Source organism: Erythrolamprus reginae, chromosome 6 (assembly GCF_031021105.1).
Source record: "Erythrolamprus reginae isolate rEryReg1 chromosome 6, rEryReg1.hap1, whole genome shotgun sequence".
Taxonomy (NCBI): Eukaryota; Metazoa; Chordata; class Lepidosauria; order Squamata; family Dipsadidae; genus Erythrolamprus; species Erythrolamprus reginae.
The window spans coordinates 10,054,100-10,072,033 of record NC_091955.1 but is presented as its reverse complement, the minus strand read 5'-3'; the positions used below and the strand labels follow the sequence as shown (position 1 = coordinate 10,072,033).

At 44.0% G+C, this 17,934-nt stretch overlaps 1 protein-coding gene across 1 annotated transcript in view; it reads left to right on the top strand.

Moving 5' to 3' along the window:
- The window catches only part of CCDC91 (coiled-coil domain containing 91), a 168,151-nt gene that overhangs the window by 114,954 nt on the left and 35,263 nt on the right, over nt 1-17,934 (top strand). The window contains exons 9-11 of the mRNA XM_070755232.1: nt 5,491-5,583; nt 8,966-9,034; nt 10,913-11,089. Of these exons, the coding sequence (XP_070611333.1) occupies nt 5,491-5,583; nt 8,966-9,034; nt 10,913-11,089 (339 nt within the window). The remainder of the gene's footprint in view (nt 1-5,490; nt 5,584-8,965; nt 9,035-10,912; nt 11,090-17,934) is intronic.

Genomic DNA, 17,934 nt, shown 5'->3' with positions numbered 1-17,934 from the left:
AAACATTTTCATCTGGAGCAGTTGCTCGAAACAGCTAGCAGGGGAAAAGTAACCTGCGACTGAACTTTTGTTTTGGGTTTCTTTTTGCAGTGGGGGTTTCTTTTCTTTCCCATAGGCAAAAGATGTTTCATCTTCATATCCTTCCTTCTTGAGCTAAGACCTCCTGCATTGTCCAGCATAACTGTAGGAAGTTCCATATCCATTGGTGACTGTTGTTTTACTGCTGCTCACAGTTTAAAAACAAGGATAATAAAGGTTATCTCCTCCCCTCCCCTCTTCTCCTCTCCTCTCCCCTCTCTTCCCCACTCCTTTGCTCTCCCCTGCCATCCTCTCCCCTTCCTTTTTCTCCCCTCCCCTCCTCTCCTCTCTTCTCCCCTGCCTCCCCCTCTCCCCTCCCCTCTTTCTTTTGCTCTCCTCCCCTCCTCTCCTCTCTTCTCCCCTCTTCCTCCTCTCTTCTCCCCTGCCTCCCCCTCTCCCCTCCCCTCCCCTCTTTCTTTTGCCCTCCTCCCCTCCTCTCCTCTCCTTTCCCCTTTCTCCTCTCTTCTCCCCTCTTTTCCCTTCTCCTCCCCTCTCCCCTGCCATCCCCTCCCCTTCCTTTTTCTCCCCTCCCCTCCTCTCCTCTCTTCTTCCCTCTTCCTCCTCTCTTCTCCCTTGCCTCCCCCTCTGCTCTCCCCTCCCCTCTTTCTTTTGCTCCCCTCCCCTCCCCTCCTCTCCTTTCCCCTTTCTCCTCTCTTCTCCCCTCTTTTCCCTTCTCCTCCCCTCTCCCCTGCCATCCCCTCCCCTTCCTTTTTCTCCCCTCCCCTCCTCTCCTCTCTTCTTCCCTCTTCCTCCTCTCTTCTCCCTTGCCTCCCCCTCTGCTCTCCCCTCCCCTCTTTCTTTTGCTCTCCTCCCCTCCCCTCCTCTCCTTTCCCCTTTCTCCTCTCTTCTCCCCTCTTTTCCCTTCTCCTCCCCTCTCCCCTGCCATCCCCTCCCCTTCCTTTTTCTCCCCTCCCCTCCCCTCCTCTCCTCTCTTCTTCCCTCTTCCTCCTCTCTTCTCCCCTCCCCTCTTTCTTTTGCTCTCCTCCCCTCCCCTCCTCTCCTTTCCCCTTTCTCCTCTCTTCTCCCCTCTTTTCCGTTCTCCTCCCCTCTCCCCTGCCATCCCCTCCCCTTCCTTTTTCTCCCCTCCCCTCCTCTCCTCTCTTCTTCCCTCTTCCTCCTCTCTTCTCCCTTGCCTCCCCCTCTGCTCTCCCCTCCCCTCTTTCTTTTGCTCTCCTCCCCTCCCCTCCTCTCCTTTCCCCTTTCTCCTCTCCTCTCCCCTCTCTTCCCCACTCCTCCCCTCTCCCCTGCCTTCCCCTCTGCTCTCCCCTCCCCTCTTCCTGTTTCTTTCTTTCTCTCTCTCTCTCCCCCTCTCTCTTTCTTTCTTTCCTTCCTTTCTTCCTTTCTTTTTTCTTTCTTTCCTGCCTTCCTTCCTTCCTTTCTTTCTTTCTCTCTCTCTCCCTCTCTCTCCCCCCTCTGTCTCTTTCTTTCTCTCTCTCTCCCTCCCTCTTTCTTTATTTCTTTCTTTCTTTCTTTCTTTCTTTCTCTCTCTCTCCCTCCCTCTTTCTTTCTTTCTCCCTCCCTCCCTCTTCCTTCCTTCCTCCCTCCCTCCCTTCCTTTCTTCCTTCTATGCCGCCCATTCCCAAATGACTCAGGGCAGCTTATGATAAACAAGACCGATAACCGGTAGTGGAAATTGTGAGTAGTTCAGACAATTGGTAAATACCAGCTGTGACTGGCCCTGCTCCCATCTATTTTGCAGTATCCTTCCCCTGGAGTGGGGTGGAAATGGGGATTTTGCAGTATCCTTCCCAGTGAAGGGCCACACTTACCTTTATATGCTGGGACGCCTCCGGGCAGGCGACTGATGTGGGCAGGCGGGCGCGGGTGCATGGACAGGGGTCGGGCATGCACGCCGGGCGCAAGAGTTGCTTCTTGCACATTGAAGGTCACTAGTTTTGGAGCGTTCACCACCTCTGCAGGCCACCTGTTCCACTGGTCAATCACTCTCACAGTTAGAAAGTTCCTCTTTATTTCCAGGTTGAATCTCTCCTTGGATAGCTTCTAACCGTTGCTCCTTGTCTGGTGCTTTGGAAAACAATGTAACTCCCTCCTCTCTGTGGCAGCCCCTCAAGTATTTGAAGACTGCTATCATGTCCCCCCTGGACCTCATCTTTGCTAGACTTTCCATACCCAATTCCTGCAACCTTTCCTTATAAGTTTTAGTTTCTAGTCCCTTTATTGTTGTGGTTAGCTCTGGCCCAGCTCCTGTCCCAAGGACTGTGGATGTGGGGGAGACATCCACATGCTGCAGGCCTGTTTTGCCCCCGGTGGAATCTGCTGATGAAGGCTCCTCTGACCAAGAAGACATGAGTGACAGGGAGGAGGAGAGTGCGGCAGACAGCTCAGAAGGAGATCAATTATCTCGCTCCTCCTTGGATTCAGAACAAGAGTTAATGATACAGCCACGCATGCGGAGAGCGATGCATAGGCAACAACAACTGAAAGATTATTATCAAAGAAAATGAGGCCACCTGTGGTTGGCTGTGGCTGTGGTCATTAGTGAGGCTGCTATAAATAGCAGCCTGTGGGTTTGGCCATTGTGGAGGATAATCTGATCGTTGTGTTTCGTGCCTGCCTTGCTGACTTTGACCTTTTGTGTGCTGATTTTTCTCCACTTTGAAACTAAACCAGGGCAAAATGTGTTTCACTTTGTGAAAGAAGGACTGTGAATTGCCTCACAGCTGCAAGCTAAGTATCACAGAACTGATAAGGGACTTGTACAAATTGCCAGTTTGTTTGGAGACGAGTGCTCTTTGCTATACCAAAAGAGGGCTTGGTTTAAGTGAATTTTCATTATAAAGAACATTGTTTTGAATTTTCAACCGTGTGTGTGTCTGAAATTTGTACCTGTGAATTTTTGGGAGGAGTCAACCAGAGAGCCCGACAGAACATTTATCATTCTGGTTGCTCTCTTCTGCACTAGAGCATCAATGTCTCTTTTGTAGTATGGTGACTATAACTGAATGTAGTACTTTAGGTGTGGTCCCTTTACGTGGTCCCTTTACATAACCCTCTGGCATTATGCCTAACAAGTATATTTCTGGTTTCAGGTCTATAAGTTGCTTAATTATCTTTTCCAACCAGGTATGCATTTACTTGCAATATTTTCTTGCTTTCATGCAAGTCCACCATATATGACAATAAGTAAATAAGTAAACACGAGAGTAAGACTGATTGCATTTCCAGCATTTAGCAGACAGACTGCTAAATATTTTTGCCAGCCTTGCCCGGGTTGGCCTGGCTTTTTCAACTGTATCATTCATCCTTCCAACCCCACTGCCAATTTCCAGTGCTGTGATTATAGTTCCCAGTTCAGTACATTTATTTCTTGCCATTCGCCCAGTTTTCCTCCCTGCTTGACGGTCAGAACATAACAGAATTATCCATGTAGCCTGACGTATCCTGTCCTGTCCTGCATTCTCCTATATTCATAGCTTGATTATTCAGAGCCAGACTGTGCAAACTTTTGCATCTCATTTGGAAACCAAGGACCCAGAATACGGGGGAAGAATGGAGAGGCACACACTGCAAGATGCTTGAGGTCCAGTGTAACGTTTCCACAATTTGTGTTGACTTCATCTGCTGGTATTCGTCCACTGTGCTTCATTAAGTCCAGGGTCAATGCATCCGTCTACTGGGAGATTTTGGACCATGCTTTATGGGGAGGGTGACTTAAATTTTACAGTAGGACCTGTTGTCGCGCTGGAGATTGCCAGCCTCCAAAGACATTGAGAAACATCCAGTGGTTAGATAGTTAACTATGTCTAGTAATGTAGCTCCTCCTGTGTGATGTAACCTGTTTGCTCACATCCCCTCTTCTTGAAGAAGAAGGCGGTCTCTAAGTTAAGAGATTCTCCATTACGGTTCATCTTCTCTAGCTATAAGATGTGCCATCTTGTGTCTCTTTAGACATTTCTTATTTTTGTACTTTTCTAATAAAAGTAATTCGTTCATTCGAACCTGCTCTGTCAGTACTTCAATAACCATCACCTCCGGAAGGTCCTGGCTCACTCCTCACGGGCTGAGCACCTTGATAAGGTGAAGGTTCTTCTAATCCCGACATGGTAGACAGAGCGACGGTTATTATTGAAGAAACAGACCCCGCTTACACCCCGTAAGCTCACTAGCAATTTCTCCAGATACCAGCTAAGAAAAAGCGCAACCCTCTTACGCAATCATACATTGATTCTCACCTGCCCACACTGCCCAAAGCACCAAAACCTACTTCAATGGCCGTGGGATTACTGCCCTTGATTAGCCAGCAAACTCACCTGACCTGAACCCCACGGAGAATCTATGGGGCATTGCCAGGAGGAAGACGAGAGACATGACACGGAACAATGCAGAAGAACTGAAGGCCCCTATTGGAGCATCCTGGTCTTCCATAACATCTCAGCAGTGCCACAGGCTGATAGCATCCATGCCACGCCGTATTGAGGCAGTAATTGCTGCAAAAGGGTCCCAAATGAAGTACTGAGTACTTATGCATGCGTATACTTTTCAGAGGTCCGATATTGTTCTCTGTACAATCCTATTTTCTGACGGTGAGAGCGATCAACCAGTGGAACAGCCTGCCAGCAGAGGTTGTGAACGCCCCAACACTTGACACATTCAAAAGAAATGCTATCTGGTTGGGTTGGTGTAGGGTTTCCTGCTTGAGTAGGGGGTTGGGCTTGATGACCTGCAAGATCCCTTTCAACTATCTATAGATAGATAGATAGATAGATAGATAGATAGATAGATAGATAGATAGATAGATAGATAGATAGATAGAGAAAGATAGATAGAGAGATAGAGAGATAGATAGAGAAAGATAGATAGAGAGAGAGAGAGATTAGATAGATAGATAGATAGATAGAGAGAGAGAGAGAGAGAGAGAGATAGATAGATAGATAGATAGATAGATAGAGAAAGATAGATAGAGAGAGAGATAGAGATATAGATAGATAGATAGATAGAGAGAGAGAGAGATAGATAAAGATAGATAGATAGATAGATGATAGATAGATAGAGAAAGATAGAGAGATAGAGAGATATATAGATAAAGATAGAGAGATAGATAGAGAGATAGATAGATAGATAGATAAAGATAGATAGATAGATGATAGATAGATAGATAGATAGATAGATAGATAGATAGATAGATAGATAGATAGATAGATAGATAGATACCACATGATTCTTGACAAATGTATCTTTTTCTTTTATGTACGCTGAGAGCATATATACCAAGACAAATTCCTTGTGGGTCCAATCACACTTGGCCAATAAAATTCTATTCTATTCTATAAATAAATAAATACATACATATATACACACATACATACATACTATGAAATGCTATGTTAAATAGCATGGTATTCCTTTGAATGCAAATATTTAACTTTTTTTGCATTTCTATCCTTCGTTTAGCATCAAAGGCTTCTCGATATGTTGGAAGAAGAGCGGAAAACCTTAGAAGAAAAAACCAAAGAATCCTTGTTGCAACAATCACAGGAATTCAAGGTACTTGTCCCTAAATGGCTCAGGGCCAGACTCAGGACCGTCTCTTGCCGCATACCTCCCAGAGACCTATAAGAAGAACATCCAGAGTTGGCCTCCTCTGGGTCCCGTCGACTAAGCAATGCAGGTTGGCTGGGCCGCGAGGGAGGGCCTTCTCTGTTGCCCGCCCCGTCTCTATGGAATCAAGACAGAGGTTGGAAACTAGGGCCATTTTATCACCTGTGGACTTCAATTCCCAGAATTCTCGAGCTTAGGAATTCTGGGAGTCGAAGTCCACAGCTCATAAAATGGCCGTAGCTCTTCACCACAATCCATGAGAAGAAATAGACCTGCAGCTATTGGGATGCAGTTGTAGCAGATAATGTGGTGCAACTGTAACGCTCTCTACATGGGGCTACCTTTGAAAAATGTTCGGAAACTTCAGATCGTGCAGAATGCAGCTGCGAGAGCAATCATGGGCTTTCCCAAATATGCCCATGTTACACCAACACTCCGCAGTCTGCACTGGTTGCCGATCAGCTTCCGGTCACAATTCAAAGTGTTGGTTATGACCTATAAAGCCCTTCATGGCACCAGACCAGATTATCTCAGGGACCGCCTTCTGCTGCACGAATCCCAGCGACCAGTTAGGTCCCACAGAGTGGATCTTCTCCGGGTCTCATCAACTAAACAATGTCGCTTGGCGGGACCCAGGGGAAGAGCCTTCTCTGTGGCGGCCCCGGCCCTCTGGAACCAACTCCCCACAGAGATTAGAATTGCCCCCACCCTCCTTACCTTTCGTAAGCTCCTCAAAACCCACCTCTGCCGCCAGGCATGGGGGAATTGAGATCCTCTTTCCCCCTATGCCTTTACAATTCTATGCATGGTGTGTATGTATGTATGTTTGGTTTTTATATTAATGGGTTTTTAATCGTTTTTAGTATTAGATTACTATTGTACACTGTTTTATTGTTGCCGTTAGCCGCCCCGAGTCTCCGGAGAGGGGCGGCATACAAATCCAATAAATGAATGAATGAATGAATGAATGAATAAACAAAGAAAGAAAGAAACTAACTAACTAACTAACTAACTAACTAACTAACTTACTTACTTACTTACTTACTTATTTTCTGCACCTCTATATTTCATTCCTTCCCTCCCCCTCTTCATTTTGGTTTTCTTTTTAAAAACAGAGTTTCTATATCCATCCGCGCAGGATAATCTCACCTTGTCAATCATGATTTACTTAAATCTTCTTTAATTGATAGTAATTATGTCTAGGCTGCCTTTGAGGGACAAAGGGCCTCCCCAGAATACCTCGTAAATGTAGAATCGGGGTAAGAAGTTAATAAACATTACCGCAAACATATCTATTGTGGCCTGGCCTCACTTCTTGTGGACCTCTAAATAATATTTTGTGGCAGGACAGCTGGGCGTTTTATTCATCCATGTAAAATTGTGAAATGGAATCTAGAATATTTCTAGACAGGAGGGACGTTTTCTAGTCCTGGCTTGTCAAGAGAAAGGAACAAATTTCATTTTTCCTACTCTGATTCATCACTAAATTACAAATGGTTCCATCTCTCTCCGCTGAAGTGAGCAGATTTGAGCATCATAGATACCGACTCCAAATTGTGTTCCATCAGCTGGTTGGCCAGCTGTGGTCTTTCCAGATAGCATAATCTGGAAGGAATGGAGTGTAAAATAATGCACTTGGGGAAAAGGAATCCTCAATCTGAGTATTGCATTGGCAGTTCTGTGTTAGCAAAAACTTCAGAAGAGAAGGATTTCTGAGAGTCTCAAAATGGGTGAGCAGTGTGGTCAGGCGGTAGGAAAAGCAAGTAGGATGCTTGGCTGCATAGCTAGAGGTATAAAAAGCAGGAAGAGGGAGATTGTGACCCCCTTATATAGAGCGTTGGTGAGACCACATTTGGAATACTGTGTTCAGTTCTGGAGACCTCGCCTACAAAAAGATATTGACAAAATTGAACGGGTCCAAAGACGGGCTACAAGAATGGTGGAAGGTCTTAAGCATAAAACGTATCAGGAAAGACTTCATGAACTAAATCTGTATAGTCTGGAGGACAGAAGGAAAAGGGGGGGACATGATCGAAACATAGAAACATAGAAGTCTGACGGCAGAAAAAGACCTCATGGTCCATCTAGTCTGCCCTTATACTATTTTCTGTATTTTATCTTAGGATGGATATATGTTTATCCCAGGCATGTTTAAATTCAGTTACTGTGGATTTATTTACCATGTCTGCTGGAAGTTTGTTCCAAGGATCTACTACTCTTTCAGTAAAATAATATTTTCTCATGTTGCTTTTGATCTTTCCCCCAACTAACTTCAGATTGTGTCCCCTTGTTCTTGTGTTCACTTTCCTATTAAAAACACTTCCCTCCTGAACCTTATTTAACCCTTTAATATATTTAAATGTTTCGATCATGTCCCCCCTTTTCCTTCTGTCCTCCAGACTATACAGATCGAGTTCATTAAGTCTTTCCTGATACGTTTTATGCTTAAGACCCTCCACCATTCTTGTAGCCCGTGTTTGGACCCGTTCAATTTTGTCAATATCTTTTTGTAGGTGAGGTCTCCAGAACTGAACACAGTATTCCAAACGTGGTCTCACCAGCATTCTATATAAGGGGATCACAATCTCCCTCTTCCTGCTTGTTATACCTCTAGCTATGCAGCCAAGCATCCTACTTGCTTTCCCTACCGCCTGACTGCACTGTTCACCCATTTTGAGACTGTCAGAAATCATTACCCCTAAATCCTTTAAATATGTCAAATGGTTAAATAAGGTTCAGGAGGGAAGTGTTTTTAATAGGAAAGTGAACACAAGAACAAGAAGACACAATCTGAAGTTAGTTGGGGGAAAGATCAAAGGCAACATGAGAAAATATTATTTGACTGAAAGAGTCGTAGATGCTTGGAACAAACTTCCAGCAGACATGGTTGGTAAATCCAGAGTAACTGAATTTAAACATGCCTGGGATAAACATATATCCATCCTAAGATAAAATACAGAAAATAGTATAAGGGAAGACTAGATGGACCATGGGGTCTTTTTCTGCCATCAGTCTTCTATGTTTCTATGTTTCTATGTGTCGTCTTAAGAAGGCTTAGATTTAGGGGGGGGGGGGAACCCAAGCTAAAGCAAACTTAAATTCTTTGGAGGGCGAAATATCTGCGAGAGAAACGAGGGGATGAACCAGTGATGAAATGGGTGTCGCAACACCGCCTCTGCCTCTTTTGTGGCTGCGTTTGTTGGGTCGCGTGACGATACAAAGGCTCTTTTCATCATTCTGACAAAGCCTCTGGCTTCTGTGGACACTCGGGCTTTTGGAAGGTATTTTTATAGGCTTGTAATGCTTTCTACTGTGCTTTTGTTTCCAGGAAATGTTGGAAAGATGCATGGAGAACGAAAGGGAACGTAATAAGGAAGCTTTGGCAACAGCTGCAAAGGTATCTTAGCATGCAAACATTGTCCCCAGGAGAACCTTTTGAAGCTCCTTGTGAGGTTGTTGCTTTTGATTTCAAGGAGAAGATTTATTTATTTATTTATTTATTTACTTACTTACTTACTTACTTACTTACTTACTTACTTACTTACTTACTTACTTACTTACTTACTTACTTAGATAGGTAGGTAGATAGATAGATAGATAGATAGATAGATAGATAGATAGATAGATAGATAGATAGATAGATAGATAGATAGATAGATAGATAGATAGTTATTAGATTTGCATGCCGCCCCTCTCTGCAGACTCGGGGTGGCTAACAACAATAATAAGACAATATAAAGAAAATCTAATATTTAAGTTAATTCGACTACTGTAACGCTCTCTACATGGGGCTACCTTTGAAAACTGTTCGGAAACTTCAGATCGTGCAGAATGCAGCTGCGAGAGCTATCATGGGCTTTCCCAAATACGCCCATGTCACACCAACACTCTGCAGTCTGCATTGGTTGCCGATCAATTTCCGGTCACAATTCAAAGTGTTGGTTATGACCTATAAAGCCCTTCATGGCATCGGACCAGATTATCTCCGAGACCACACTTCTGCTTGCACGAATCCCAGCGACCGATTAGGTCCCACAGAGTTGGCCTTCCCCGGGTCCCGTCGATTAAACAATGTCGGTTGGCGGGCCCCAGGGGAAGAGCCTTCTCTGTGGCGGCCCCGACTCTCTGGAACCTGCTCCCCCCAGAAATTAGAACTGCCCCTACCCTCCTTGCCTTTTGCAAACTCCTTAAAACCCACATTTGCCGTCAGGCATGGGGGAACTGAGACATCTCCCCTGGGCCTATATAATTTATGTATGGTATGTTTGTAGGTATGTCTGCTTAAAAATGGGTTTTTTAACTATTTTAAATTTTAAATTGTAAATTATTAGATTTGTCAAGAACTGTTTTTATTGTGTTGTGAGCCGCCCCGAGTCTACGGAGAGGGGCGGCATACAAATCTAATAAATAAATAAATAATTTTAAAAACCCTACTTTAATAGACCAATCATACATACAGACATACCATGCATACATTTTATAAGCCAAGGGGGAAAGAACATCTCAGTTCCCCCATGCCTGATGACAGAGGTGGGTTTTAAGGGTGGGGGCAACTCTGATATCTGGGGGGAGTTGTTTCCAGAGGGTCAGGGCCACCACAGAGAAGGCTGTTCCCCAGGGTCCTGCCAAACGGCATTGTTTAGTCGATGGGACCCGGAGAAGGCCAACTCTGTGGGGCCTAACTGGTCGCTGGGATTTGTACGGCAGAAGACGGTCCCGGAGATATTCTGGTACGATGCCATGAAGGGCTTTATAGGTCATGCACCAAGTAAATATCTGGAACCTGAAGATCTCCTTGAGAGGGATCTTTTATTGTTCTGCTGGGTTTTTATTCTCCTTGACACCTATTGTCAAACCACATTAGAACTAAACCAGTCATTCCCAACCTTCTTTTGGCACCTAAGCATCTCTCAAATCCTGATGCCCCCAACACCATCCCCATGACATATAGTTCTTACTATTCAAAAAATGAACTACAGTGGCACCTCTACCTAAGAACACCGCTACTCACGAACCTTTCTAGATATGAACCTGGTGTTCTAGATTTTTTTGCCTCTTCTCGAGAACCATTTTCCACTTACAAACTTAAGCCTCCAAAACTGTAATTGGAAAAGGCAGGGAGAAGCCTTTCTAGGAATCTCTAATATTGGATTTACATGATGTTTTGTACTATTATCCAATAAATAATAATAATAATAATAATAATAATAATAATAATAATAATAATAATAATAGCATTATATTATATTATTCCCTCTTGTTATTTGACGCGCAGGTTGAAAAAGAGGATTTGCAGGCTGCCATCCTAGCTGCGGTAACAGCCGAAAGAGAAAACATGAAAAAACTGCATGACCAAGAGAAAGAATTATGGCAAGCAGAGAGAGGCAAAGATCGTGAGAAGATTGCTCTAGCGGTAGAAGAAGCAGCGGAACGGCAAAAACAGAGTTCAGAAGTTAGTGGATTTTATGTTCTCCGGGTTATCACTCTGGGTTATCATCATAGTTCCCTCTAAGCTGAGCAGTGAGCAATCGCTCACTTAAAAATCATCATCAACTCAGAGTTTTCCAAACCTGCCCAGAAGCCGAGAGGGAAAGAGTGAGAGGGAAGGAGAGAGAGAGGAAGAGAGGAAGAGAGCGAAACAGATAGAAAAAAGAGAGGAAGGAAAAGAGAAAGAAAAAGAATGGGAGTAAGGAAGAGAGAAAGAAAATCAAAATCTAGTTTGAAACTAGCTCAACTATTTAAGTGGCATTTTGATATTGATAGAGTTGCCCTATTATGAGCTCACTGTTATAGACACACAGTACAGTATTTTATTTTGAAATTCTCTGAGGCAAAACAGGGTGGGTTTTTTGTTTGTTTGTTTATTCATTCATTCATTCATTCATTCATTCATTCATTCATTCATTTATTTATTTATTATTTCTGTGCCGCCCAGTCCCGAAGGGACTGCCGCTCAGACACTATACTTTTCCGCCCACCCCAAAAAAAAAATTAGAGGGAACACTGGTTATCATATGCAGTGAAGGGCTGCAAAAATTTTTACGACCACACTGTGGGCGTGGCTTATTTTGTGGGTGTGGCTTGCTGGCCATGTGACCAGTAGAAGGCCAGTCCCTTACTGTTTCCCTGCGGGCCAGATCTGAGAACTTCGTGGACCAGATCTTGCCCGCGCGCCTTGAGTTTGACCCTCCCTGGCTTAGGGAGTTGAGGGAGTGATATATGGACTGTAGCAGTGATGGGCTCCTACAGGTATGGTCAGGTATGTAGAACCAGTAGAAAAATTTTGATTTTTTTTCTTTTTTTCCCCTTCTGGGCTCTGGGTATGTTTTTTCTATCGCAGTAAATGAGGTTGTGTGTGTATAATTTTAGAAGATACATACATGCGCGCGTGTGTGTACATACACATAGAGTTTATATAGTAGTAGATTGTGATCCCCTTATATAGAGCACTGGTGGGACCACATTTGGAATACTGCGTCCAGTTCTGGAGACCTCACCTACAAAAAGAGATTGACAAAATTGAACGGGTCCAAAGACGGGCTACAAGAATGGTGGAAGGTCTTAAGCATAAAACATGCTGTATTTCAAGATCTATAGCCCAATTGCTTGAAAAATGGCTGAATAAGAACTATCCAAATAAATGTATCTGAGAAGAACTTTTAAGATGGTCAAAGCAATGGAAACTGCAGTTTAATGTTTCCAAATGTAAAATAATGCACTAGGGGAAAAGGAATCCTCAATCTGAGTATTGTATTGGCAGTTCTGTGTTAGCAAAAACTTCAGAAGAGAAGGATTTAGGGGTAGTGATTTCAAAATGGGTGAGCAGTGTGGTCGGGCAGTAGGAAAAGCAAGTAGGATGCTTGGCTGCATAGCTAGAGGTATAACAAGCAGGAAGAGGGAGATTGTGATCCCCTTATATAGAGCACTGGTGAGACCACATTTGGAATACTGTGTTCAGTTCTGGAGACCTCACCTACAAAAAGATATTGACAAAATTGAACGGGTCCAAAGACGGGCTACAAGAATGGCGGAAGGTCTTAAGCATAAAACGTATCAGGAAAGACTTCATGAACTCAATCTGTATAGTCTGGAGGACAGAAGGAAAAGGGGGGACATGATCAAAACATTTAAATATGTTAAAGGGTTAAATAAGGTCCAGGAGGGAAGTGTTTTTAATAGGAAAGTGAACACAAGAACAAGGGGACACAATCTGAAGTTACTTGGGGGAAAGATCCAAAGCAACGTGAGAAAATATTATTTGACTGAAAGAGTAGTAGATCCTTGGAACAAACTTCCAGCAGACGTGGTAGATAAATCCACAGTAACTGAATTTAAACATGCCTGGGATAAACATATATCCATCCTAAGATAAAATACAGGAAATAGTATAAGGGCAGACTAGATGGTCTTTTTCTGCCGTCAGTCTTCTATGTTTCTATGCCTGCAATTAAACAACCAAGCTCAGAGGGTACCAAGGAGCCCTCATTTCAACCCTACACTACAAATTATCAAATCTAATTTTTTCTGCAAATGTCAAAATCCTCTGTTCAATGCTACATTTTGTTTGGAATAGGATTAGCAGCATAGAACCCGAGAATATAGTTTGACAGCAATCCAGCGGTTCTAAATTCTTGGAACAACACTAAATAATAAAAGGGATATTTCTTCTGCAGTTAAAGAGCCTGCATTTCCACTGGCTAAGAGCCAACTGTTTATTTATTTTATTCATTCGTCAAATTTATGCCTCCATGGCCCCTCTCAGGGAAAGTGATTTTTATCTAAGGTTCCTGTATAAAAGTATAAAAAGAGTAACTTGTCATGTCATGAGATAACCCCTTCAAACAGTTGTTGAAAAGTGGCTGAAATCTTTCATTACGGCAGGTTTCAGGGCTCCTACTGTCAACGCTGCTGATGGCAAACAGACCTTCTAATGTTTGAAACCCTTCGGGCTTGGATGTCAACAACTCTTACAACTCCATAGTGTCATCCCCAAACCCCCAACACTTTACCCTTAGATTATCTACGGTTGACCTATCCAGATTCCTAAGAGGTCAGTAAGGGGCGAGTACAAGTGCACTAGAGTGCCTTCCGTCCCCTGTCCTATTGTTCTCCTATATCTCCTATACCTTTCTTCTATTCCTATATCTCTTCTTCTATTCTTTCATTGATATGTTCTATTACTACACCTTCTTTTCTACTCTTTCTTAGATATATTTTACTGTGAGTATCTCCTCTATAACCTTCATCATGTATTGTACTATGTGTATATAGATATACAGTGAACCCTCGAGTTTCGCGTCCTCGAGCATCGCGAAAGGGCTATTTCGCGAGTTTTCAACCCGGAAGTAAACTCCACCATCTGCGCATGCGTGCCTTTTTTTCTATGGCCACGCATGCGTAGATGGTGGAGTTCCCCAGCTGGGAAGCTGGGCGGCTTCCCTGGGTCTTCCCCCTCTTGCCCCGGTAAGACCCCAGCGGCAGCGCGAGCAACGGCGTGGGCGGGCGGGCGGCACGCGCGGGGACACCCCAGCTCCGCTCCCCAGCTGGGAAGCGGCCCCAACAACAGCGTGGGCAGGCGGGCGGTGCGCGCGCGCTTGGGGAAACCCCAGCTCCGCTCCCCATCTGGGAAGCGGCCCCAGCAACAGCGGGGGCGGGCGGGCGGTGCGCGCGCGTTTGGGGAAACCCCAGCTCCGCTCCCCAGCTGGGAAGCGGCCCCAGCAACAGCGGGGGCGGGCGGGCGGTGCGCGCGCGTTTGGGGAAACCCCAGCTCCGCTCCCCAGCTGGGAAGCGGCCCCAGCAACGCGCGCGTGCTTGGGGAAATTATTGTCCCCATAAATCCACTGGGGATTTTTCTAACAGTGGGGGAGAATTAAGACACAGAGAAGAGGCTGATGGAAGCCCCTCTTAACTTTCTAACTGTTGGGGCAGAGCAGGCAGTGGTTGGGGGAGTGCTCGCGGCAGGGCAGGGCAGGGTGTGTGTGTGTGTAACTTACCTGATTTCCGTTGTTTTCGGCTTTTTTGCTTCTGCGGAAAATCAGGTAAGTGGCAGGTGGAAATCGCATGTCCTCGCGCGAGATTCAACTTCTGTGCAGGCACAGAACCTGAATCCTGTGCTGCACGTCTGCGCAGGTGCGCGCCCTCCCAGCTCCGTTTCCAGTGGCGCCGGGAATGGTGGCCCGTCACTGAGCAGAGCTACCAGATTCTTAACGTTTTGTTCTCTAGGCCACCTGTTTGGTAAACGACAAGATTCGTTTTTCTTGGCGTGTATGTATATACACCTGAACTAGACTGTGTTGTTTCTCTGTGTCATATAATATATGTGGGTAAGTACATAATGATGTATGTACAGTATGTGTGTATTTATCTTGTCATGTTTATGTAGTGAAGAATTGTAGATGGTGGCCCTTTAAGAGCTGTATGCAATGAATTTTTTTTAATGTATGTCAATTAGTGTGCATTCAAAGTAATAATAAAGCTATTCTATTCCATTCTATTCCACTACATTTTCTATTCTGTTCCGTTCTGTTCCATTCCATTCATATTTTCTATTTTGTTGTATTCTATTGTATTCTGTTATACCGGGTTTCCCCGAAAATAAGACACTGACTTATATTAATTTTTGCTCCAAAAGTTGTGCTACGTCTTATTTTCAGGGGGTGCCCTATGTTTCTCAAATAAGACAAATTCACAGGCAGAAAAGCTGACACACCCAAAGAAAGTGTACAGTGCGGTACACTGATTACGGTACGGTACCTGTCAGTATGGCACCCACACACACAAACGACGGCACTTATATGGTACAACAGTATACTCCCGCTATTGCAGCTTCCGACCACCAGAGGCACTACAGTCTACGCACTGTAGTGGAGACTGTAATGGCGGTGAGACAGCAGCAGACTGTGTCTGCTGTACTGGACGGTACAAAGCGAGGGAAGGGGCCAGCAGGGGACGCCACATTATTACGGTACCGCTATGAACAGCTTTGAATGGTACCGTATGTTTTTCCACCGTACCGTATGTAAACTTGACTACGCCTTATTTTCGGGGGGTGCCTTATATTAGCAAATTCTGCATAACCTCTGACATGCCTTACTTTCGGGGTACATCTTATTTTCGGGGAAACAGGGTATTTCATTCCATTCCATTTTCTCTTCTCTTCAATTCAATTCTATTCTATTCTATTCTATCCAATTCCACTCCACTCCACTCCATTTTCTATTCTGCTCTGTTCCGTTCTGTTCCATATTCAATTCAATTCTATTCTATTCATAATTTGCTATCTTGTTAAACTGAAAATACTGTTTCAGGAGACATAAAGATGAGAAAAAGACGCACCGAGTCTACGGAGAGGAGCGGCATACAAATCTAATAAATAATAATAATAATAATAATAATAATAATAATAATAATAATAATATTCTCAAGGTGAAGCAAACTAAGGACCAGTACAGAAAAACTGTAACTCAATGCCGTATGGACAGTTGGCGGAACAAAGCATTGAATGGCCAGTTCTTGGAGAAGATTGAAGGCAAAGTGTATAAGGAAAAGACCTGGTCATGGCTTACAAGTGGAACACTCAAAAAGGAGACAGAAGGTCTAATACTGGCGGCATAAGAACAGGCCATTAGAACAAATGCTGTCAAAGCCAGAATTGAACAATCAACAGACGATCCAAAGGGCAGACTCTGTAAAGAAACAGATGAAACAATCGATCACATACTCAGCTGCTGCAAAAAGATCGCACAGACTGACTACAAGCATAGACACAATGCTGTGGCACAGATGATCCACTGGAACTTGTGCCGGAACTACCATTTACCAGTGGCAAAGAACTGGTGGGATCATAAGCCCGAAAAAGTGGTCGAAAATGAGCAAGCAAAACTACTGTGGGACTTCCGACTTCAGACTGACCAAATTCTGAAGCATAACACACCAGACATTGTGATCGTGGAGAAAAAGAAAGTATGGATCATCGACATCGCAATCGCAGGAGACAGCAGAATTGAGGAGAAGCAGCTAGAGAAATTAGTGAAATACGAAGATCTGAAAATCGAGCTGCAAAGACTCTGGCATAAGCCCGTGAAAGTGGTCCCAGTGGTCCTTGGCACGCTGGGCCCAGTACCAAAGGATCTCAGCGGACATTTGAAAACCATCGGAATTGACAAAATCTCCATCTGTCAATTGCAAAAGGCCACTTTACTGGGATCGGCAAACATAATTCGCCCCTACATCACGCAGTCCTAGGTGCTTGGGAAGCGCCCGACTGTTGATGAAATACGAAATCCAGCATAGTGATCTCGTTTGCTGTGTTGCACTGACATAATAATAACAAATATAAATTATATTAGATTGCCATAGGGCAGGGCAGGGCACTGTAGGGCAGGGCAGAGGATGAGTAGGGTAGGGCAGGGCACGGCTGGAAGGGACTTTGAAGGTCTTGTAGTCCAGCCCTCTGCTTAGGCAGGAGAACCTATTCCATTTTATATAAGTGTCTGTCTAATCTCTTATTAAAAACCTCCAGTGATGGAGATGAAAATATAAGATTCTGGAGAGAGCAGTATCTGCAGCAGCGGAACGGTTTTAAAGTCAATCCCAAAGTCTGTTTGTTTCTTTTGCTGCAATTTCCATTTTGAAACATATGTTATCCAGGTGGATCAGAGCAGACGATGAAAAGAAGCCCCTTTTATGCGCAGGAAAGCCTTTGATAGTCCCCTTAGACTTTCTGGAATGCAATAAAGTTGAAAGAAAGCTTCGCTTCCTAAAAATAAGAAGCCTTCTGATTGCAACAATATGATGGCGCTTCCTCTACCGTTTCAAATGATTTTTATACCAGATACAGGAAAAAAAAAGTCTTTGCAATGGCCTGTTTCCTGCGGTGCCATCAGGATGGGTGAAGTTCTACTGTTTCTGTTCTATTTTTAGCATCTTGCTTCGATTCGACACGGACCTTTTAAATGCAAAGGCCAATATTTTGCACCGTTGGAATAAATCATTTGTGGATTCTTCCTTCAACTCGATCGTTTTTAATTCAAACCACTTGCAGTGCTACTCCCTGGAAAAAATACAGTGGAGCACCCAAGAACTGTAATCCCTCTTTCTTATTGTTTGTATATATTAAATGTTTACTCCCATCTGTACGGTATAAAATTACATAAGATGCAGATGTTGGAAATTGTCTACATCCTAATTCGGCAAGGAAAACAATACTCCCTTTAAAAAAGAAAGAAAGAAAATAAATTGGCAGTTATATTTAGATTGGTGCAATTTCTCAGAAAATATAAACCGGGATTGTTTTTA